The 25983-nt window shown below is 41.0% G+C and overlaps 1 protein-coding gene across 1 annotated transcript in view; it reads right to left on the bottom strand.

Moving 5' to 3' along the window:
* LOC308099655 (shisa family member 6) overlaps nt 1-25983 on the bottom strand; it is a gene marked incomplete at both ends in the record, with an annotated part of 163279 nt that overhangs the window by 9395 nt on the left and 127901 nt on the right. The window contains 3 exons of the mRNA XM_080448391.1: nt 3568-3741; nt 6159-6182; nt 9135-9197. Of these exons, the coding sequence (XP_080304517.1) occupies nt 3568-3741; nt 6159-6182; nt 9135-9197 (261 nt within the window). The remainder of the gene's footprint in view (nt 1-3567; nt 3742-6158; nt 6183-9134; nt 9198-25983) is intronic.

The following is a 25983-nucleotide window of genomic DNA, read 5'->3' as shown; positions in this document are numbered from 1 at the left end:
TTTTTACTTGGTCTGCTCTTTTTTCCCTCGACACCTATACCTATTTGCCAAGAATAGCAGACCCCCCCCCCCCCCCTAGGGGTCCCCCTGTTGAAGACCCCTGGCCTAGGTTATCATCCGGCTTTGACTTTGCGCTACGCTTATTTCCGTTCCGGGTCGTCAGCCAATGGAATTATCGAAATGTCTGCATTGCCACACGGGATACTCCTGGAGGTGTGATTATAATGGCAGAAGTTGGTTTGAGGGGGGAAAAATAACAGCCGGTGCACTTTGGTGGCGGGAGAGATTTCTGCACACGCGGCAAATTGCTCGTTGGACAAATCCTGCAGGGTTTTGGTATTGTTGAAATCCTCTTTGTAACTCAATGTGATTGATCTAGGTGGGCTCCTGTATGGCTCCCGGCAAAGATAAGAGAGCAAAACCCCCTCCGGTGGATAAGGGAGGGGGGACGGCAACATATACAAGAGTGCAGAATAAAGTGAAACAAAGATTGCATTCCTTCTTCATTTTTTTTTGTCATAAAAAAAACAATGTAATAAAACAATTTTTTTTTCTTTTTGTGATGACAAACCTGCAATAAAAGGTGACCAATAGTCTAGTGCAGTGCTTCTCAAAGTAGGGCCCTGAGACCCCCAAGGGTCCTTGAGGGGGTCCCTGGCAAAATTTGTAAATATACCATCACAATCAGTTTTTATATTTCGGCAATTAAAAAATAGTCGTTCTAAAAAAAATCACACATTTTGAATAATTTAGACATTTTAAACACAGATCTTCTCTTCTGGTGGTCCCTGACACAATTTGATTACTTTGGTAGTAATCACCCCCATGCACGCGTCACGGTTCAGGAATGCATGGATCAAAAGCTGCTCATTGTGGTAGGAAAGTGCTTTTCCGACCGCGGTACCTTGGAATAGAGCGTTCTGCTGCGGGACGCACGTTTTAAATAACAATTCCTTCGGCCTCCCTGACCTGGAGTTTGAATAATTCAGTGGAGGAGTAGAGCAAAGACCTTAGACATAACCCTCTGCTGCCCTTGTCACCCCGTTCAAATTCTTTCGGGAGAAAACACAAAAGTGAGTTGTGCTTCTTTTTTCCAAAATCCAGAAAGAGGGCACATTTAAAGTGATTTTTCTTTTGTTAAAGTGTTAGCTCTATATTGTGATGGAATGGAATACACTGCAGAGCATTTGTTCAGTAACATTGGGTCTCCCTGTTTCTCCAGCTCTTTAGTAAACAGAACATGCATTTTTCAGGTCAGGATACCGATTTATTTTCATCCAAACAGGAGAGAGAACTCATACAGGATAGGCCTACAGAATAAACAGGTGAAATTGGAGGTGATGACACCAAGAAATGAGCAGACAAAACTGGAATTGGAACATTTGAAAACATTTAAGGTGAATAATGGGTACTCTCTCCTGTTTGGCTGAAATTGACAACTCACCGGAAAATTCTGTTTACTAAAGCGCTGGAGAGTTGGGGAGACTTCTGTTACTGAACAAACACTCTATATATATATATCAATGATTACTATCAGAATATAGAGCATAAACCTTTTAACAATACATTTGTATTCATTTATTTTGACCAAAAATCACTTACCCTACCTAGATATCACTTACCCTACCTTTAAATGTGTGAATGTAACTCTGAGAGTAACAAATGGATACATTGACACTGAGGATTTTTACTGTGCAGGGATGAGAATCAAACCAATTCCTATTTCTACTTGGTCTGAATGGGTTCATTAATTTACAATGTAGCACATCTTGACTACCATTGCTGCTCTCTGTGAATGGGACCGTTCATTTTTAAGACCATAAGACTCGGGTCTCGAATCCAGAACACAGGGAACCCTAACATTGTATTCATTGCAAATATAACGTGCAAGTCTAAACTATGATTACACCTTAACCTTTTCTGTAATACCTGTAGGGAAGAAGGGCTTCATGCCAAGTACCACATTGAAAACGGCATTAAAACAACATAAAAAAAAAATATATATATATATATATATATATATATATATATATATATATATATATATATATATATAGTTTCCCTTAACATTTTTGCTGCAAACTTAAAGCAAACAAAACAAGACAAAAAAAAATCCAGCACAACACTTTCTTCCTGCTGCAACAAACGGAACATTCCAGAAGGAAGGACAGTGACAAATGGCAAGACACATGCGACCAATCACAAAGTTTGCAGAGCGGGCAAGCGGCCAATCACACGTTTCACAGACCGCTGCAAGCGTCACGGAAAGGAGCACGAGGACAATGGTTAGACGTCACATCACTGCAGTGGTGAGAGAGGGGGGGGGGGGACCGTCATTAGGATAATAACGGAGCCCAGTTTGCGTTGCTGAGACATTAAAGCAACCATCTTGCTGCCATATCGCCGGAGCAAATGGCAGTTAATACATCATTAGCGGACATTAGCGACACTGCATGGGCCGCAGATGGGAGCCAAATTAGACACCAATTAGGATGTCAGTCAAGCGGCCCGATGTATAGATGCCGTGTGGTCTTGCATTTTGAGAAGTTATACTCATCTCACTACGATTTGATTTCTGTTTGTGCATTGCCAGCGTTCCAGGCAGGCGGCAAGGATCAGGTTCTGGTTACGAAGCCAAGACTTGACTTGACGCAACTTTACACTTGATTGTAATTACCTTAGTTTGTACACATTATCATAAATACTCCATGTTTTCAGTTGCTGGTTTAAAGTCTTATTTCAATTATCATGATATGTGTTTTTGAGGGAAATTACTACTACTACATACCCCACTAAATAAATAGTAGGGTATGCTTCTAGGGGCATTAGTTTCCGGTTGCTGTTTTGGGGACCGGAAATTGATTGACCATCCAAGATGGTGGATTCGAATTCGCTGAAATAGTGTCTTCAAAACGGGTCTGTAAGCAGTGTTGATTTTGACAGCAAATTTTGATTCAGTTTCAGTCATAGTCTTTTGAATAAAATTCCATATACTTTTAGTTATATCTTGTCTGAAATGTTTTAGTTTGTGTCTAGTTTTAGTCGACTAAATATCATAAGATTATAGTCGACTAAATCTACAGTTGATTTAGTCGACTAAAATGTATGTTGTATCTTGATGGCGTCATAATGGCTGATTTTACACTTGGTCACGCTGCGACGCGTTGTGAGCTTGTAGATCTGCTATTTTCAGAGCGCAACACGTGAGCACAACCAAACATAAAATGACATGTCTTAGTTCTACTGGATCTCTTCTCCACTAGTCCCTCACTAACATTTTATTCTAGTTTGTATTTGTTGATGACATTGTCAATATATTTAGTCTTAGTTTTAATAATCATAGTTTTGTCAGTGAAAAAAGGTAGTCGACAAACATTTTTCGTCATAGTTTTTGTCGACGAAATCAACACTGTCTTTAAGAAACCAATAGGTGACGTCACGGCTCCCTTCGTCCATTTTTTTTACAGGTTCCAGGGCAAGCAATCAGGCAAAAAAAAGAAAAAAAGAAAAAATAATAATAAAAATCAGGCGGATGCCGGACGTAATGTACAAGATGGTAGCACCTACTTAATCTGTGGAGAGATGAGGAGTAGTATTTACTTAGTTCAGGCTTCATGGCCAACTCGTAGGAGGGCGGCAGGTGGCTGAGGTTCTGGAAGGACCGAGACAGGGACAGGTCGTACGGCTCGCCCGTTCTGTATGGCTCTGTGGCCGCGGTCAAAATGTTGTGATGGGGTCTCTCTACACGAGAGAGAGAGATAGAGAGAGGGGGAGAGAGAGAGAGAGAGAGAGAGAGAGAGAGAGAGAGAGAGAGAGAGAGAGAGAGAGAGAGAGAGAGAGAGAGAGAGAGAGAGGAGAGAGAGAGAGAGAGAGAGAGAGAGAGAGAGAGAGAGGGTTAGAGTTAGAGTTAGAGTTAGAGTTAGAGTTAGAGTTTGAGTTTGATGCAGTGCAGTGCAGTGCAATAGGCTCTATGCACAGCAGTCATATTGTGAAGACATTCACAGGTGTTACCAATGATACTAATGACGGCTCTGTTCCATTCTAGTCAAACAGAGTCAGGGTGCCGATAGTGTTCATGTTGGCTCACTGGAAACACTCTGCTACACCAGTGGGACTAAAGTGGGGGTTCAGGGACCCTCATGGTTCCTTAAGGGGTTTCCAAATGGCCCCTTACGGGTGTGTAACCCCCATAACTCTGAGAGTGTACAAATGGAACCAAATGCCCATTTGGTTCCATTTGTACACTCTCAGAGTTATGGGGGTCGTGGAAATTGAAAAATCTGAGAACCACTACGTGCTACACTAAATGGAACAGAGCTTTCATTAGTATCATTGGTAACACCTGTGAAGGAAGTGATAATATGGCTGCTGTGCATAGAGCCTATTACTGTCGTCCACAATCAGTCGATTAGAACAGTGGTTCTCAAGCATTGTAATTTTGAGGACCCCCAGTTTGAATTGCATTTCTTTACACTTCTATCCCCTACCAGCTTGCCCCCAGAGAGCACTCCCTCAGCGAGCTCCACCCCTCTTTTTTTTCTGTAATATATACATATCTATTTATTTTGCTGCTATTGGTGTTGTTACTGATGTGTATGTCTTGATGATGAATTGAGCTCAATGGATCCCCATACCCCCCATTTGTACACTGCCAGGGTTACAAACCTGTAGGGGTCCAACTAACTATCAATTATTTAGCTGGGGACCGTCTGGAACCCCGTCAAAGACCCCCTATACTGAGAACCACTGTATTAGAACACAAGACGCATGCTCCACAAAGAAGAGTTTTGTACACTGAGGGTCCTGGCCGGTAGGATGCACGGGGCGCAATTGGACATTGTGGCTTAAGGGTGGGGCTAGAGGAAAAGCTATGGTGTCACCAAAGTCCCATTCAAAGCTGTTCCAGGAATGGCATAGTCCACTCCCCAGTGACACGGTCGTCACTGCATTTAGGTCTGTACTGCAGGTCTGTGCCGGGCCGGACCTCCTGCGGGCCACTATATGTGGAACGCACTGTATATCATCTCACTAGTCATGGTGGGAGGCTTAAAATAGGGTTGGGAGACTCCTGCGGGAAGCAGGACAGGGCCGCAGAACGCAGTGTGGATGGGGTGACGTTCGCAGTGCAGTGGGAGGAAAGGAAACAGGAGGTAGTTTGCCTGTTTTTTGTTTTGTTTTTTTGTTTCCAGAGATTTTATCCAACAGAAGTTGACAACTTGCAGCGTTTCAGCGTTTTTGAGTTTGAAACATACCACAGGTGTAGAGAAATAAAGCCTGATTTATATTTTGAAAACAGCCACATCTACAAGCTTGTCGTGGTGCAACATGTTCAAATCGAGTTTAAAGCGGTCTCCATATGGCCATGTTTGTGACGTCCTCCCACCACGTCCACCGTCAGCCAACATGGCAATTTAAATATACTAGAGGTTCGGGCTGCTACGCGACCCTCACACCTATGTTGCACCGTCGATCCGACAGACAAATCGGTGTTGTTGCATTAAGCGGGGCCCCTCTGTTGTGTCTGACATCAGTGCACGTTGTGTCTGACATCAGTGCATGTTGAATGGTTTATGCTGTGTCTGACAGCAGTGCATGTTGAAAATCTCCATGTATGGGCATTTGACACTACAAGGTTTCTGTTGTGTCTAACATCAGTGCATGTTGAAAATCAACACTCACACAATGATGTGGTGCAAAAAGAGAAGAAGCTGATCTACAAGCATCGCGGCACATTGTTGTAGATCTGCTGCTTTCAGTTTTCATATATACATATATTTTGGAAGCTTTTTGCCTACAATGACACGCCCAAACTAGGGATCAATTAATAATCAATGATTTTGTTAAATTATTGATTATCGATGAAATCGATTAGTTCCATTAACTGTTGAACGGGGAAAGAGATGGACAGAAGATCGGCCAGCCTTGACCCCCAGCATACAATTTGCGCTGTCACTCAACAACAACCTCTATTCACAACACATGTACAATTGCGCTGTTTCACTCTATAACGACAGCTTCTATTCACAACACATGTACAACCGCGCTGTGTCACCCTATAACAGCAACATTTATTCACAACACATGTAAGCGGGAAATGTGAGAGAGTGAGAAGAACAGATACACATATACACCAAGGTGTAGCTATGTGTATTACTTACCCTCGTGTCTCAGTTGCCTGTGGGCTAACCAATCCAAGCCAGAAAGAAAGGATCAATGACACACATGCACACGCACCCGCCCACGCCCACGCACACGCACACACACACACACACACACACACACACACGCACACGCACCCGCCCACGCCCACGCCACACACACACACACACGCACACGCACACGCACACGCACACGCACACGCACACACACACACACACACACACACAAATATGTTCAGTGGTGGAAATAAACTAAGTACATTTACTCGAGTACTGTACTTTTTTTTTTTACTGTACTGTAATTTTGCTGTACTTTTATTTTACTTGAGTACCGTATGTCCATTTTTCAATACTTTATACTTGTTCCCCAGTACATCTGGTGGTTAATGCATGTTTTGTAACTAAAGTTTTCAAATAATAGTAGTCAAGTAAAAAGTTCAACATTTGCCTCTGAGATGTAATGGAGTAGAAGTAGAAATTATCGAACAATGGAAATACTCAAATAATGTAGACACACCTCAAAATTGCACTTAAGTAGGCCTACAGTACTTGGGTAACTATACTTTCCCCCACTGCAACACCACTGTTACTAGCATTGCAAAGGGTTATAACACACACACACACACACACACACACACACACACACACACACACACACACACACACACACACACACACACACGCGCACACACACACACACACACACACACACACACACACACACGCGCGCGCGCACACACACACACACACACACACACACGCACGCACGCACACGCACACACACACACACACACAGTTGGAGTTTATAAATATTTTTATCTAGTTTTGCATCGGCTTCTTATTAACTTCAATTCATCAAATTGGAATTGGAATATTTTGATCAGGGGCCCCCCAGCGATAGTTAACATATCATCAGCCTCATTTCAACCACTTTATCCATTTATATGTTGGCTATAATTTTTTTTTTTGTTGAAAAATATGTAATTTAGTTTTTTTTCCTGCTCCTCTGGGGGTTCCTGGCACAAAACCTTTACTGGTTTAGACGTACCGCTCGTCCACTGAGGGAAAAAAAACACATTGAGTGCTATAGCTCCTCTCTCCTTTCATACAAAATGACATTTGGATCAACAGATAGGTTCAAATGACAGTAATTGGTTTTTCAATAACTTCTGCAAACTGCGCTCAGATGATCCTTTGATTATCGCACATTTTGATTTTCTATTCCTTCCCTCAAGGCCTGCTTTATCTTTATGTCTGGATTTAATCAGTGTATATATAGCTATGTACATTTAGTCAAGTACTGTACTTGAGTACAATTTTAGGTACTTTTACTTAACTAAATCGTTTCTAATCAATTTTAGAGGCAAAATGTGTACTTTTTTACTCCACTAAAATAGTTTGACAGGTTTAGTTACTAGTTACTTTGCAGATTATACAACCAATTTCATCTACAGGCACACAACGCATTGATTTTGAAAAATGTGAGTACTCTTACTTTGCTACTTTAAGTATACATTACTTTGACGCCAATACTTTTGCTCAAGTAAAACGTTGAACACAGGTCTTTTTTTACTTGTAAGTGCGTAGTTTTATATTGTGGTATAGATACTTTTATTCAAGTAAAAGTACTTCTTTGGTTTTAATTTCCAGTTGTGATGAATACTTTTGTCCTTGGCTATTCTAAATGGTCTATAATTACATTCAGATGATATCTGGGAAACGACATCTTATTGGCCGGCTTCCCACTTGTACATGGTTCATATATCGTCTCTGTTGGGTGGAAACCTCATATGTCCAAAATTGTTACTTTTCAGGATTCAAATTCAAAAGCATCAAAAGTAGCAGATCTACAAGCTCAAAACGCGTCGCTTCGCGACACGTTTCAAGCTTGTATATCTGCTACTTTTGATGCTTTTGTGTGACCCTGTAGTATGACGTCACCTTGCTAAACTAATGACCTAAGTCATTTTTTGTTTGTTTTTCATAACAGATATAAAACTGATCCGAAACTAAATTATATGATAATGTCTTAATCATTTCACCCAAAACGTTTATAACAAAGTATGACTATTAACATAAAAATAACACTGTCAGTTATGTCACATAAGAGATTTAAATAGGTTTAAATAGGATTAAACCTGATTTAGGCCAAATGATTTACTGATTTAGGCCATTTATTGGCATTTTGACCTAAGTCACAAAACCATGTGACTTAGGCCAAAAAAAATGCCTATTTTGGCCTAAGTCACTAGGGAGATAGGCCATTATACTAAAAGGGGAGGGAACAGCATGATCCTTTTCAATTACAGGAGATAGGCGATTTTACCAGAGTTGGCCAGTGTCGTGAGGAGCTGACTTAGGCAAAACATATCATTTTCCTCAAAACATGACTTAGGCCATTAGTTTAGCAAGGTGACGTTCATCAAATAGGGCGTTAATTTACGAAAAAAACATGGAGATAAGAGGTTTTCTGCCCGACATCAACAATCGCTGCTTAATAATCCAATGGGCGTCATTGAATCTTCCTTACAAATAGGACACATGAAAGCCATCTGCAGCCTGGCTATAAGGAATGTATCGTAGCTGTTGGTTGTAAACCAAAACTTTTCAGGAAATGAAAATAATAGAACCTGTGTTCCGATGGATCCAATTTTGTCACAAGCTCTTGTTAGTACTTTTCATTGGTTCAATATTTATAAAAACCCACAGACACCCATCAAATCCAGCCCTGATTGTACCACATACTGTAAGTTCACACATTGCCGTACCACATTCACCCATGCATTATGCAGCCAGCCATTAAGAGCAATGGATAATACTAATAATAATACTAATAATAATACTAATAATACTAATACTACTACTACTACTACTACTACTACTAATAATAATAATAATAATAATAATAATATTACTATTATTATTAATAATAATAAATGAGTTATTATCGCTTATTACTGTTTCTACTGTACTTACCTATTTTGGGCGTGAGGGCTGTGAGGTCCATGTGACTACGCTGGTAGTCCTGTTGGGGGTTACCTGTTGTGAGAACAACACATTGGGTTACACCTCACAGTGATAACATTTTCATGTCGACAAATAATAATAATAATAATAATAATAATAATAATAATAATAATAATAATAATAATAACACAAAGCTTGTAAAAAGGTATTACACACAACCAAAATTAGATAGTGAAATAATCATTAGATTAATTTAGTCAGGTCCAAAAAGATTGTTTTGTTTAAACTTGAGTAAACTTTACACCCATAAGCTGACGGCTGCCGTTATCCATGTTGCTCAATATGTTTTTGTCGGGAAAGATACTTTTTTCCCCTTTTAGAGACACTAGGCAGACGTGACTCAGGGAAATAAGCAACCTTATGCCATGGAGATATTGTGATGTGCAGTGGTGTGCAATATGTGTCACTGCCTGGTGGAAGCTATACAGCGAACCTGTACAGCGAGTGATGCGGCCGGACGAGCGCATTACGACGGAGGGGAGCTCCCCTCCCTCCCAGCCCAGGAGCTGGACAAGAAGTGATGTGTAGTAAAAGCTTAATGCATCATCAAGGACAGACACCACCGCAGCCCAGAAAAAGCCACACCCCTACAACGGCCAGGCACCACCAGATTTCCTGACAGCTTCCACCGGGCAACAATAGGCCATATTATCACTTCCTTCAGAGGTGTTACCAATGATACTAATGAAGGCTCTGTTCCATTTAGTGTCGCACAGTGGTTCTCCGATTTTTCAATTTCCACGACCCTCATAACTCTGAGAGTGTACAAATGGAACCAAATGGACCCTTACGGGTCCATTTGGTTCCATTTGTACACTCTCAGAGTTACACACCCGTAAGGGGCCATTTGGAAACCCCTTAAGGAACCATGAGGGACCCCAATTTTAGACCCACTGGTGTAGCAGAGTGTTTTCCAGTGAGCCAACATGCACAATATCAGCACCCTGACTCTGTTTGACCAATATGGAACAGAGCCTTCATTAGTATCGTTGGTAACACCTGTGAATGTCTTCACAATATGGCTGCTGTGCATAGAGCCTATTAAAACTGTTGAACAAGGCCTGGCGGGCTATCACCAGGCTGGCCTGGCAACTGGAACACTTGAAGCGGACTTCTTTCCATCCCTTCATGTGAATCTGTCCCTCTGGGTGGACTTTACTTCACAAGCACTTGGAATTGTAGGAGGCGTTATATTTAGTTTGACTTGAGTTCCCACAGATAAATATTGTGAAAATAGCTGATCTATAAGCTCCCAACGCCTCACTTTGCGAGGCGTTGTGAGCTTGTAGATCGTCTATTTTCACAATTGTTGCCTTTTTCTTATATTATTTGTCAATTTGGCCAATGTTTGACCAGTTTTTATAATATGGTTGGTTGATTACTTTTGATGCAGTAATGGGCTTTTTTCATTTAATTTAATCTCTTTTTTTTCTTCTTTAGGTATTAAAAAGGTCTTAAAAGTCCATAAATTGTCACTGTACTATCATCTGGGGTCCCCCCCAGAGAACCAGGTTGAGAACCACTGGCCTAACGCATATCAAACTGGGGTCCTTGAAGTGAAAACGGTTAAGAATCACAAATCACAAAACAACATTACAAATGTTTCCCAGGATTAAGTCACATGTCGACACTTTGCCGTAATCATCCTCAACCTTGATTTCAAAGAGAGGCTTCGCTATGAGTTCAGCACATGACATTTCCTGCAATCTTGTGCAATTATGTGACATAATGTGTCTTCCTGGTTGATGAGGCAGGAGGACAGTATCAACCGGTCCGGCTGCACTAAATGTCCACAGCAGCGATTCCCAACCCGAGGGCCGCGGCCCACTGGTGGGCCGTCAGGATATCGCAAGTGGGACCCCAAAAAAGTATTAATTGTGATACCGATAAATAGGAACTCAAAGTATAGCAGTATGTTAGTTCCATTGATAAAGGCCGAAACACAATCGATTGATCGTTCATTACAATAGTCTCACAATGCACCGCAGACAATAACATGCTCAAAATGGGTTGACATTGGTTAAACTGGCACAATACAATTTTTAATTGAAATAAGAAAATATTATCATATATCTTTTATGATTTTTTCTTCTTCTTTTTTTCCTCTCCTTTCCAACTGGTCAACGGCCCCTGGCGCCCCCACTTTGAAAACCACTGGTGTGTGTGTGTGTGTGTGTACAGTGGTAGCCAGTTGGTTTCTTCACCATTTTCAAAATAGTACCTTTTTCACCCCCAGGTACCTTTTTCGGCCACACCCCCAGATTCTCAGACACGCCCCCCAGATTCACAGACATGCCCCCTAGATGTATTTTATCTAATTTCAACATGTAGTGTGGCCATTCAGCCACAGGGTGGCGCGTTCACACTGAGCAGCATCATAGTGACTGTATCTCCTTCCACATTTATCTACAATCTACAAACTCACTGTGAGCTTGTAGATCTGCTATTTTCAATCGGCTGAAATATATTTAGGGCTGAAGTGGTTTGTGTGTTTTGTAATTGTAATCAAAATCTACAAAGTAACTAGTAGTTACTACTACTGACGGTCCAGGCTGTGGACTCTCCATTTAATGGTCGGGGTTCGATTCCAGCATAGGACAAAGATTATAATCTTGCTTTTATAGCTTTTGCTTGCATCATGGCACGAAGTGGCGTGTTGTGAGCTTGTACATCCCGAAAATTCCTACTTAAAGTACCAAAAGTAGAAAGTACTCATTATGTAGAATGTCCCATTTCACAACTTTTAAAATGTATACAAATCTTTTGAAAATAGCAGATCTACAAGCTCACTATGTGTCACATCGTGACGCATTGTGAGCTTGTAGATCGGCTATTTTCAAATGGCCGAAATGTGTATAGGTGGTAAAGTAAGTGGTTAATGTATGTTTTGTGATAATAATCAAAATCTACAAACTAACTATAACCAAAGTTTTCAAATAATTGTAGTGGAGTAAAAGTACAGTATTTTTTATTTTTTTTGTAAACATGGAAAATAATGCAGAGTCCTTAGGATGAATTCAAAAGCAATTGTTTCTTTAAACATAACTGTGTTTCATGGAACATGGTGGAAGAAGTACTAATTTTACTTAAGTAGCCTAAAAGTAGCAATACCACAATATAAAAACACTCTGTTACAACAAAAGTGTGTGTGTGTGTGTGTGTGTGTGTGTGTGTGTGTGTGTGTGTGTGTGTGTGTGTGTGTGTGTGTGTGTGTGTGTGTGTGTGTGTGTGGGGTGGGGTGGGGGATCACACTGAGGTGGGGGCTCCTGAGTCCATTGTGACGGCCTAAGTTTGGTTGAGACAAACAAAAGCCCACGGCCAAGGTGCTAAAGTTAATTTGCATGTCATTGTCTGAAACCTTTACTTTATTTAGAAGTTTGCAGACTAAAAGCACATGAAAGTACAGTTCAAATGGTCGACTAAATAGGATAAAAAAAACCCAAGCAAGCCATATGGCTTGTTTAAATTGGGGTCCTTAGTTAGTTTGTACATTATGATTTCATGTGTTCATTTAACTCTGTTTCACATTCCAAAACAATATAATTGTGCCGGAAAGTAGTTTATAATGCATTTTATTGAAATGTTACTTTTAGTTGACTAGTATAGTTACTGCTCTCAGAAAGCAGCTTTGGGAGCTGCCATTTTTTTTATCTCTGACTTTCCAAGGAGTAGTAGAACCCCAGTTGGACTGTGTGGGGTGTTAAAGCCAAACAGGTTATGTAAATGTTTTATACAATAGCCCCTAGCCTGTAGCGTAATCTCTCTTCAATGTAGGCATTTATCAGATGCTCTTAATCCAGAGAGATTTACAGTACAGTAGGCAAGGTAAACACGAGGTAATTTCAAATGCATATGGAAATAATAATCTAGGATCATAGGTAAACCAAGAACCTATCATCAGTCTAAACTGTATAATATTGCCATCATCTATTTTCTTCATTGAGAGTTTATACTGTTAACTGTTAAAATGTCACTCTTATTTATCAGTGTTAATTTAACTCCAAGAGTTCCACGGTCGAATCACTGCTTTCAGTCAATGCGCATCAGAGAGAGAGAGAGAGAGAGAGAGAGAGAGAGAGAGAGAGAGAGACAGACAGAGACAGACTGAGACAGAGAGAGGCAGAGAGAGTGAGAGACAGAGAGGGGGAGGGGAGAGAGATCAATGAGCAGTTGACGCACACACACACACACACACACACACACACACACACACACACACACACACACACACACACACACACACACACACACACACACACACACACACACACACACACACACACACACACACACGAAATGCAGCTCAAAATGCTTTACATAGCAAGAATAAAGTGTAACAAAGTGCGACATGGCAAATGTTTAGTAACCCAGCTCTATAAAATTACATTTATATGTAGGCTACTCTTTAAATAAAAATCCTAATTTTATTTGACCTTTATCAAAAAATAAATAAAACCTCCTCCTGCTTGGGGGTGGGGAAAAGCACCACAATGCATATCACTGTCTGCAGTACTTTCTACTTTTGTTACTTTAAGTACATTTTGATACCAATACTTTTGTACTTAACTCAAGTAAATTTTGATTTCCTAACTTTTACTTGTAAAAGAGTATTTCTACTTTGCAGAATTTATACTTTTACTTAAGTAAAACTTTTCAGTACTTTTTACACCACTGGCTTATTGTAAGTCGACCACTGCAGACTGACTGTTGACAGGAAAAAGATGTGATAGTTAAACCTCCCCCTCCCCCCGCTACCTCAAATAGTGTTTCTCTCTGTCTTGCGCCCTCTCTGTCTCTCTCCACCCTCTCTCTCCACCCTCTCTCTCTCTCCCTCAATTATTTGAAAACTTTGGTTACTAGTTACTTAGATTTTGATTAAAATTACAGAACACACTTCAGCCATATATATATTTTGAGCCATTATTATTATTAAAATAAAAGATATATATGTGTTTGCATGTAATGCATGTGAACACATGTAAAGGAATAAATGTTGACAAAACGTTGACAAATTGCCTAAATAAACCAAAAGATATGAGACTACATACTGTAATGAAATTGAAATGAAAAAGGTTGAGAATCACTGGGTTAAACTGTAGAATATAGTTAAAGGGTTATTTCACTTTAAATACAAATTGAAATGTGTGTGAAATGTGAGTGTAAACCCTTTACACACACGTGTTTTTTAAATTGTCTCTTTAAATAACAAGAAAAAATGCAGTGCAAATAGGACTTGGTTTAGAATAGCCTAAATTGTCTGTCTATGACACCTCATAGAAATTACACTATTTAAAGTATAATTACTGCTATAGTAGGCTTCTACAGTACAGTATATTGTTTTAATTCAATTCCCCAACAAGTAGACTAGTAGGTAAACAACAACCAATAGTTGCTCGGCCCTGCCATCTACTGTCCACTTACTGTATTGCACGGTGGGGAAAAAAATGATGCTAAACTCCTCCCTCCAAGGCAAAACCACCCCCCCAGAGGGGTGTGGCTTTGATGGGTACCTGACAGGTACTGATCTAGTGGGTACCCAACGTGATGATCTCAACTGGCTACCACTGTATGTGTGTGTGCTTGCGTGCGTGCGTGCGTGCGTGCGTGCGTGCGTGCGTGCGTGCGTGCGTGCGTGCGTGCGTGCGTGCGTGCGTGCGTGCGTGCGTGCGTGCGTGCGTGCGTGCGTGCGTGCGTGCGTGCGTGCGACTCTTCTCTGAGACCATGACCAAAGTCACAGTCCACTGTTGATTCATTGAAGTAATGGATTTTACTGTTTACTTTGTAGATGCAAACACAGAAGCAAGTATGCACTTGATGCTAATCCAAAGTGTCAGAAGGTTGGCGTCATCTAACAATCCAAGGCCATTGTTTAGAACGGCTGTGGAGACTCTGGAGGCACCAAGTGGACGTGTTAAAAACCTGTTGATGCCTGTTTCAGGGCACAGTTCTATTTTTGGAGCATCGGCACACAGCACAGACCGCCAAAACACAATGCTGCATATTGCGTCAAGCCTAGGCAATGACCAGTTCAAACTTGTATTGCAATGTGGAGGTTTTTTTTCTTTTATCAAAACTGCACTATGTAACTTTCCTCTTCTACCCCGGATTTGAACCCGATTTACTGCACAAGCGCTGACATTTTTACCATTGAGCTAATAGAGCTGGTCTGTTGGCTCAGGGGATACATTGAATCTTGACCATCAGTTCAAAGTTTGTGTCAGATCCTGTGTTTAGGTGACACATGACCTTTAACACAATCTAAATGTCTCAATAGAAGAGCAGGTAAACTAAATACAACCACCCCAATTGTATAAGTTATATAGTATTAAAGGACTGTAGTTCACCCAAAACATGAATTCATGGAGATTTTGTTTTTATCGCATTCCTAAGACAATAATTTGATGACGGGTCATCAGTCAATAGGAGACTAAAATGATTGGCTTAGGAATGCGACAAAAACAAAAGAAGTTCCATGAATTCAAGGCTTCATGAGGTCTATTGATAGAAAATAAGTCATTTGTTGGGTGGACTACTCTTTTAACATACTCTACCATACAGACAGACAAAGGTCAAAGGTCATATCCCGGAAAATGTTACAAGTTCAAGTTTCAAGTTCAAGAGTCAGAGGCAGAACGGAGAGAGAGAAAGAGAGACAGTGAATGGAACGACAGAGGTACGTAACCAGTGTTGCCAGATTTTGTGAGAGAAATAGGCAACCAGGTCTAGGAAAACAAGCCCAAAAGAAGCGACTGTTATAGGCCACATAAGGAATATATGGAATATTTGGAAGATTTTCGAAACATTCTAACAACACAAATCTGGTACGGGGCTCCCTGGCACAAAACATTTTCAGATGGGGGTTAGGGGACATACATAATTAATTTGGGGGTCCATGACATGAAAATATTTCAGAACCACTGGTTTAAATAATAATTAAAACATTTGGAAGCAAGCTCAAATAAGCAACTACACTTTAGAAACAAGCCCACAAAAAAAAAACGCAACCCTCAACTACCAATATTTACAAGCAACTTTACAGTCAAAGAAGCCCAAAGTTGCTTAATAAGCAGACATGGCAACACTGAACACAACAGTCCCAGCACACGCACGTGCTCTGGTACATCCCTCATATCATTCGGGTCGTTGCAGTTCAAAAATAATATAGGCTAGACACAGCAGAGACACTTTGATGCTCCAAATTATCCCACCTTCGATGTGAACACGTGGCCTGTCTTGAAGCGGGCCGCCACTGACGCGAGGTCAGTTGATGCTTTCTATCTGTCAGGGCCTTAATGGCCAACTTGAGCAATTGGACATTGATTGTACGGTGACAATAAAAAAATGAAAAAAGAAAGAAAGATTTGCAACACAGCGTTACAAATTGAGATCTCCATCACTTAACCCACTAAGACCCAGGAAAGTGTGTCATTTTTAGATTTCTTTGGCTATTAATTTTTTTTGCAGATCTACAAGCTCATAGCGCGGCACCGAGTGATGCGCTACGAGCTTGTAGATCTGCTATTTCTTTTAAATCGTGAAGATTTGTGCAAATCTTTGTATATATTTTTCGAAGCGAACATTTTTAACTCAAATCTTAGCTTCTGGGGGATTCTTTAATGTATTTTTTTTGCTATAATATCAGTGGACATTTTTCATGTCAAGGACAACCCAATCATTACAAAATATTTTGTTCCAGGGACGACCAAAAGCAAATATAAAAAAAAAATAGCAGATCTACAAGCTCACAGAGAGCTTGTAGATCTGTGCTTTCCTGGTCTTAATGGGTTAACAGCAACGTTACCTCAAGTCACAAAATATGGTCTCCCTCAATCTCTCCAACAAAGTGCCCGGCTTTCCCTCAACGACAGGACTCAGAGCATTATTTGCCAACGGTTGCCTATTTGCATTGAAATATCTTCATCTATCATCGTGTCCAAGTTTTAGACACAACAATACAGGGACATTCATTCACGTCAGGAAAGACTAACTTCTTCAGACATTTGAGTGACGGGGTTGTTGTTATTTTTTTGTCAGAGTTTCTAACATCAAAGGTGATTTGCGGTGATGTGACAGGTTCTATGTTGGAGAAGTTGGTCAACATTTCATTTCTGACTATTAATCAATTCCATAAACTCTGAGTAGAACACACTTGCGACTTGCGAGCGTGGAAATGACTTGCTAATACCAATATTTATCTTGGAGAAGTCAGCAGCACTGTGCAGTTAACCGTAATCTTTAATCGTTAACTTTGGGCTATTCAAAAATAGCATATCTACAAGCTCATAGCGCGGCACAGAGTGACGCGCTATGAGCTTGTAGATCTGCTATTTTCTGGAAAATCGTGAACATTCGTGCACATCTTTGAATAATATATATTTTTTTTCAAGCAAACATTTGTAACTCAAATCTTTGCTTCTGGTGATTCTACAGAATGTCTTCTAAATCCCAACAGTTAAAAAAAAAGAAGACTATGTCTTGAAATCTTGAAAGTCCTGTTCCCTCCTGGCTATGGGATCTACGGACTCTACACACTGCACTGATCAGGGAGCACAGCGCAGCGAGGCAGAGAGAGAAAGGCACCGTCTGGCCGTCACCTTGAGTTAGATGGCTGCTACGTTAGAACGTAGAACGTAGCAGCCCAAGAGTGTCTCCCTAATTCAAATCAGGTGCGAGTGGAGCTATGGGAATTTATATGCATAAAGCTCTATCTATGTCATCAAGCAGTACGTTTGCATTTACAGTAATTAAGATTCGATTTTAAGAACTTTTGGTATAAAAATACACAAAAATGTATTGTTTAAAAAACAAATTGCCATCTAATAATAGATCCTCATTATGACCTTGGGTGTGCTCTAAAAGTGTGAAAAACCTATTTCTCAAATCTACACCAGTGGGCAGTCAAAATCTAAAGGCACATTTTTATTCATAGCGAAAATAGCTAATTTAAAAGCTTTTAGATCTGGACTTGGAGTGTACCTCGACACACTAACATTCACATTTTCCTGCAAATCCAGCCCTGTATAGTTCCCCGTATAGTTTCTTAGTCACTGTCTCTAAACTATAGTCTTATAGGTCAACAAGATGAGAATGAGAAGCTGTGAAGTGGCTGAGTGATGAGTCATCTGGGTGAATTGGAGACCTGAATTGGAGTCCTTTTAAGTAAAAGTAGCAATACCACAATGTAGAATCTACACACACACACACACACACACACACACACACACACACACACACACACACACACACACACACACACACACACACACACACACACACACACACACACACACACACACACACACACACACACACACACAAAGCTTCCTGTATTTTATTCAAGTCAAAATACAAAGGTACTGGCATCAAAATGCACTTGCAGTACCAAAGTAAAAGTACTTGTAAGTGGTTAATGTTGTTGTTGATCTAAATCTGCGAGGTACATGGTGACTACTGTCAAATAATTGTAGTGGAGTAAAACGTACAATATCAACCTCTGAGATGTAGTGGAGTCAAAAGTGTACTTAACCCATTGAGACCTGAGGCGATTCTTAAAAATGTTTTCTAAATCCCAACAAAAGTTTTTTGAAAGAAATCTGATTTTTTTTTTTTCAAGATCTTTCAAAAATAGCAGATATACAAGCTCATAGCTCGCGGTGCCACGCTATGAGCTTGTATATCTGCTATTTTTTAATAGCCAAAGAAAAAGTGACAGTTCCAGGTCTTAATGGGTTAAAAGGATAGTTCACCCCCAAAATGACTTTTTTTTCTATATAATTGCTGCAGGGTATATTTTTTTGTTTTTGTCGCATTCCTCAGCCAATAATTTGATGACCAGCGGTTCCGGTAGGAGACACAAAGGAGACTCTTTGTGTCTCATACCGGAATCGCTGCCTCTCATCATATTATTGGCTTAGGAATGAGACAAAAACTAAAACATATCCATGAATTCAAGTCTCCATGGGGTGACTAATCAATAGAAGAAAAGTCATTTTACTATCCCTTTAAGTACAGCACGTGAGTAAATCAAATAAGTACATTTCCGTCTGACCCCCAAAATGAAAGTGATTAAGTGTGTCTGTGGGTTTTTATAAACATTTAATATATGAAAAGCATTATCAAGAGCTTTGTGACTGAATAATAACTACATTGAATCCATTTGGAAACACTTTTTTTTTTTCAGCACCACATCAGACGACGCGAGGCGCTTTTGCGTACCAACAGCTGGGACCGGAATTTCCAAGCTTTTATTTTTTAGCAAAACTAAAAAATAAAAGCCTGGAGATTTACTTCCTGAAGCCACACTCACACACTCACGCTAAAGCACGTGTCGGCCCCATGTACAGCCATAGGCGCAGGGGGACGCATGCTGTGATTGTGTGAGCCTCGCATCCTGACACACAGACAGGCTGCGACTCGCAGCCCGCTGCACGCAGCGGCTGTTAGAGGCACTCGTCAGTCACCGATGATGAACGTACCGTAATGGTGCAAAAATATGCCGTGAACGTCCCAAATTTGGCGGATAAAAGCAGCGCAGCACAGGCACCAACCTTGGGGGGTTCACCAAACAGCGTGAGTGAAAAAAAAACGGCGAAATTCGGAATTTGGAAGCAAAGCGTCCTTTTTTTCTCGCGCAGGCCCCCCCCCCCCCCCCGTTGACAAAACTGTCCCGGTGGGCACCGTGCTGAAACCCCCCCCCCCCCCCCCCCCGTTGACAAAACGGAAAGTTATGTGCACCCCTGAATATGATGTCAAAATGTACATTTTATTGTGTGTTACAAAATCCAAAATAGGACCGTAATTTTTATGGCGGCCCCTTGGACTTTTGGTATTTTGCTGAGTGGCCCCTTAGCCATCTTAAGTTGAGTAGCCCTGCTCCAGATGATGATAAGGAGGAGGAGGAGGAGGAGGAGGAATTGGCACGAGCGGAACGGCAAATGGGACTCGACGCCACTTGTAGCTGTCCGCCCTCACACATGTCTACGCATAGCATCACACGCCGCATGGCTCCCTGATGTTTAAGCATTGAAAAATTGAATATTTGTAATAAATTAGATATTTGTTATACAGGCAGGCTGGGGGGTGGCACCTGTCAGCAGGGAGTGTTGGGCGGGAGGAGTAGGGCGAAGACTCTACGTCCTCCCGGTGGGGGTTCCTCACTGGCAGGTGAGTCAGTAGGATATAACAGCAGTGACAATACACTGCGATGTGTGTGGGGAGGAATCAATTGGCGACTACATTGCGGAGAAAAGGGGGTGAAAAGCACACACACACACACACACACACACACACACACACACACACACACACACACACACACACACACACACACACACACACACACACACATACAAACACACGTACTGAACTTAAGTACAGTACAACAGTGGTTGTCCCAAACCTTTTTGGCTCGAGACCCAAAAGAGAATTTTGTATGTCTCCCCGAGACCTAAACTAGTGAAAATAGCCGATCTACAAGCAACGTGATGCAATGCCACATGTTGTGAGCCATACAAAGTTGCCCGCGACTCACACATGTGTGTTTGGGAAACAGACAGTGCCGTAAAAAGGACAGTACTTGAATAGATGTCAGTGGTGGAAAAAGTACTCTAATGTTTTACTTAAGTAAAAGTAACAATACTGCAATGTAGAAGTACTCTGTTACAAGTACAAGTCTGGTCAAAATTGACTTGAGTAAAAGAACAAAAGTATTAGTATCAAAATGTACTTAAATTACCAAAGGAAAAAGTACTGAAATGTTGTATGAAAATAGCAGATATACACGCTCACAACGTTGTGAGCTTGTAGATCTAGCCTAGGTATAAAATAGGACTTAAGTGGTTAATGCATGTTTTGTAATGAAATAATTTATATCTGCAAAGTAACTAGTAACTAAAGTTTTCAAACAAATTTAGCGGAGCAAAAGTACAATATTTGGATCCGAGATGTAGTGGAGTAGAAGTAAAAGTATTGGAAAGTGGAAATATTCAAGCAAAGCACAAATACCTCAAAATTGTACTTAAGTACAGTACTTAAGTACATATACCTAGTTACTTTCCACCACTGATACATGTACCCTACTTTCCGAGTGTGTCCGCGGGGCAGACGGATGGATGGGGGGGATCCCACTGTGACCCAGATCTGTTTTAAACGGCTCGCTCTGGGGGGACCTGATGGACACGAGGTACCGCGTACGGCCAGAACACCTTACAGTACCATGGCATGACGCTGGCACACTGCGATGCACTGTACCATGAGGGCCTGCTGGCGCAATTCACCTCCTTTTGCCCTCTGTGTGTGCGTGTGTGTGTGTGTGTGTGTGTGTGTGTGTGTGTGTGTGTGTGTGTGTGTGTGTGTGTGTGTGTGTGTGTGTGTGTGTGTACGTCGCTCTCTGGTGGAAACCTTGTACGTCCACCAAAACCGTTCAATTTTTTTATTAAGTAAATAAGTAAGTAAAGTAGGTCAGAGGGGCTTATTGCCGGTATGTTACAATGCACTAAAGTACCCTGTTACAATGCACTAAAGACCCCTGGGGGATGGATTGCCGAGGTTTGAGCGCCACACCTACCATCAGCTCCCAGTATTTACTGCACGACTTGCCGACTTGGGGTCCCGGACCCCCTGTTGAAGACCCCTGATTTAAAGTCAAATGAAAACAGATAAGTCACTAGTAAAGAGCCCTGAGGGACTCAACAACGTATGGGGTGTAAGTGGTTAATGGCTGGCCTGGTGGAATTACACATTCAGCAAATGACCCAAACAGCACAGACACTGTTGAAAAGTGACACCAAGATGCTTCCGGTTCATCACCGTGTAGCGAGTGTCTCCAATGTATTGGAATTGTATTTATTTATTTATTGTAAAATCTTTACAGTAAATATCGTTTCTAACGTCCATTTCCAAAATATCCTCGGGCGCTAGGACCCTGCAGCATTCCTTTTTGAGTGCTCCTTCTGCTTAGGCAACACTGTAATGACAACGATGTACCAGTGGGTGTCAACACAACAAAAACTGGCAAAATGAATGTTACACAGTATGACTTTCAGAACCGCTTAAAACTGCAAATCCGCTACTGGTTCTACCCAGGATTCAAACCCTGGTCTCACGTGCGAGAGACCAAGCATCGCCCGCTCAGGCAAAAGGCAATCTCAAGTAATTGTGCTGCTGAGCTTCGGGCAGCACTATTCTAACCAGTAGGTGTCAGCCGGGTATGAGTGTCTCAGTGGAGGAGTAGGGAGACCACCTCCAACTACTGCAGTTATACTGTATTAACACGCTCTAGCATATAAGATTGGGTTAAAATTATGTTTTATTCATTACAATAAGTTCTGGAGATGAGGTCTTCACTACAGCTGTTTAGAAACCATTAGAAATCATGTGGATCCCGGGATCCACATAGGAATGGCGTGGCTCCAATGTGGATCTCAGACTTCATCTGACCACTGACCTGTCTCTGACGTCAGTAGCAGTTTTGTCATCTATGACATATCTATGACAAACATATGACGTATGTCTCCAAATCTGGCAAGGTTTCAGCGCGATTACAGCCATTAACTTCAATTACACAATGATTAAAGTTAAATATTTAAAGACCTCATCAATATGAGGTCATCAATGTTTTTTCCTCTGCTGTACCAATATAAGGGGCAGCACACGCACCAATACCGCATTTCATTAAAACTTGTCTTCATCACCAGTTGTGCTGTAGTGTGAAATGTTGCGCTGGACTTTTCCTCTCAAAGGAGCACCAAAGGGACTTTTTCAACATGCTGCTGTTGCAGTGGGAGACAAAGTGTACGCCTTTGGAGGTGAACCATTGCACAGCATGGACCAGATTGGTGTACGTGTCTTCAACACAGTGTCTTTATGTTGGAGGAAGTTGCCTCCAGTGACAACTGAAAGAGGAGAATGTCCCCTTGAAGTGCCCTCCGTGCTAAGTTGCCACACAGCTGGGCTGATAGAGCGCAGGCGGGGCCCCCCCTGCTGGTGGCCCCCCCGCACCGCATCACTTGCTGCCCCTCCGTTACGCCACTGGATAAGAGGTCTCTGCCCGACAGCAACGATAGGCATTAGTGCATGGACCCCCAACAACAACATTTGATAGCTGTTGTTGTGGTTTCTTTTTTCCTCTGGGATCCATGTGGAAAAGAAATGTGGAGGTAGTAAGTTGGCCAACTGGCAGCGTGCACAATTAGCTGTACACATGCGCACACACACACACACACACACACACACACACACACACACACACACACACACACACACACACACACACACACACACACACACACACACACACACACACACACACACACACACACACACTAGTGTAGTGTAGCAACAGAGTTAAAACGTACAATATTTGCCTCAGAGATGTACTGGAGTAGAAGTATCTACAAATGGAATGCAAAGACAGTAAAAGCGCTCCAAATTGTTCTTAAGTGCAATTCTTGTACTAAGTCATTTTCCAACATGTCAGTGGTGGACAAAGCATATTACAGACATTTTCAAATAGAGTGAACATAGCAGATCTACTAACAGTACAGGCTCACACAAGGTTGTGAGCTTGTAGATCGACTTTTCCACTCTATTTGAAATTGGGCTGAGTTGGTTCATTCAAAATATACTCTTTGAAAGTTTCAGTCCCAAGAGTGGGAAATGTTTGACTGTACCGCAGTGCAATTTTCTTTTTTTTACTAATAAAGTATTCAATCAATCAATCAATCAATCAATCAATCAATCAATCAATTGTGGAGTCAAAATACAACATTTCTATTTCAAATGTAGGACAGAAAGTCATCAGCTTGCAAGAAAAATAAACTCAAATAATTAACTTAATTACAGTACTCGAGTAAATGTACTTTAGTTACAGCCCCTTGGTGTATACCTGCTTATCACCGCACTGACATTGCTTTCTAAAAAGATCGTTTCAGACGGGGAGCGGTTGACGCGGGCGTTCTCGCTCGGATCAGCGGGGATTGCACCGCGTGAGCACAAACGAGCACGAGCGCGAGAATTTCACGGGACCGCGCCCGCTTGCCTCTCCGCCCCTAAACTTCTCCACGCGTCCATAAATAATTGCCCGCCTCTCATTGAAAATGAATTACTTTGGCGCGTCAACCGCTCCCCGTCTGAAAGGACCTTAAGACCATGCCTATCTTAACTCAATGTGGCGTTTATGTGGCATTCCAGACCATGGACTGTTTTGTTTGATTTTATTGGTTTGTTTGCTTTTGTTTAGATGTTTCTGTTGTTTTTTTTACTCCGTTTATGCCTTATTCACTGTATCTTTATTCTCACTCTTTATTTATTTATCAAATTACCCACTCATTCTCTTGACTATTACCTTATACCTTGTTTATTTGCTTCAGTACATGCCTGTGTAAAAATTCCCCAAAAACTCAATAAACAGAACGTTTAAAAAAAGAGGGGGAAAAGGTACTGTCCAGCGACGATGGCGTCTTGAAGAGAATCGGGTGTCCATGGAGCACTGTGAGTTGCTAACAGGGATAAGCACAGATTTATCTGATGTCTTCTTCAATACACCAGAAGTAACATCATACAAAGCTGCCGTTATCCTTGCCGGGAGAGGAACACAGACAGTCAGGGACGCCTCTTATAACAACCTGAGGGACAGATATGGTGGCAGACAACAAAGGAACAGTGGTGGAAGAAGTACATTTTTTTACTTAAGTAAAAGTATCAATACCAAGTAAAAGTCCAGTATTCAACATTTTTACTTGAGTAAAAGTACAAAAAGTACTGGTATCAGAATATACTTATACGTGCCAAAAGTAAAAGTAGCCATTATGCAGAATGATCCATTTCACAAGTTCAATATGAATAAGAAATATTTTGAAAATAGCAGATCTACAAGCTCACAACGTTGTGAGGTTGTAGATCGGCTATTATCAAAGAGACAAAATATAGGGCAGTTGTTAATGTACATTTTTAATAATCTTCAAAATCTTCAAAGTAACTAAGTGACTAAAGCTGTCAAATATTTTTTTTGTGGACAAGAAAGTGCAATATTGTCTTTCTCTCTGAGATGTAGTGGAGTAGAAGTAAATAAGAAGTAAGTATTGAAATGAGGAAATACTCAAGTAAAATGCCTCAAAATTGCCACCGACCGCCGGGAGAAAATCACACTTTGTCTGTCAACAATGGCTGGTAGTTTGTTATTCATAACTGTTATTTTCTATCAAAATCCTGCATAACTCTTCCCAGGGTTACACATAGATATTATAAATACACATAGAATTCATAAATAATAATGTTCTTTTCACAAAAGGACCACTTCACTCATTTAACCTATCTTCTCCTAGCCTTGACGACCATGCAGTCTTATTATATGGAAAGGTTAAAATGTCATTTAGATAGCATGTTATTTAGACTGATGCCATTTGTCGACAATGTACATATTATTTATTGATATTATGTTTACGTTGTGTTTACCTTGCTTACTGTAAATCACTCTGGATTAACCCATTGAGGCCGGGAAAGCATCTGTGTCACTTTTAGATTTATTTGGCTATCATCAACATTTTTAACTCAAATCTTTGCTTCTGGGGGATTCTACAAATGTTCTCTAAATCCTAAACATTTTTTTTTTTTTAAATGATGTTGCTATAAAAGGAAGGGTTACCAACTTTTTTTATGTCAAGGACCCCCAAAATTACATGTATTTGGCCACTGGCCCCCATCTCAAAATGTTGTTCCAGGGACCCCCCAGAAGCAAAGATTTGAGTTAAAAATGTATATGTATAATGTAAAATGTAAAAATATATATTCAAAAATATTT

The sequence above is a fragment of the Gymnoscopelus braueri genome (genome assembly GCF_963280865.1).
Source record: "Gymnoscopelus braueri genome assembly, chromosome: 13".
Lineage (NCBI taxonomy): Eukaryota > Metazoa > Chordata > Actinopteri > Myctophiformes > Myctophidae > Gymnoscopelus > Gymnoscopelus braueri.
This window is presented reverse-complemented; position numbering and strand designations above follow the sequence as displayed.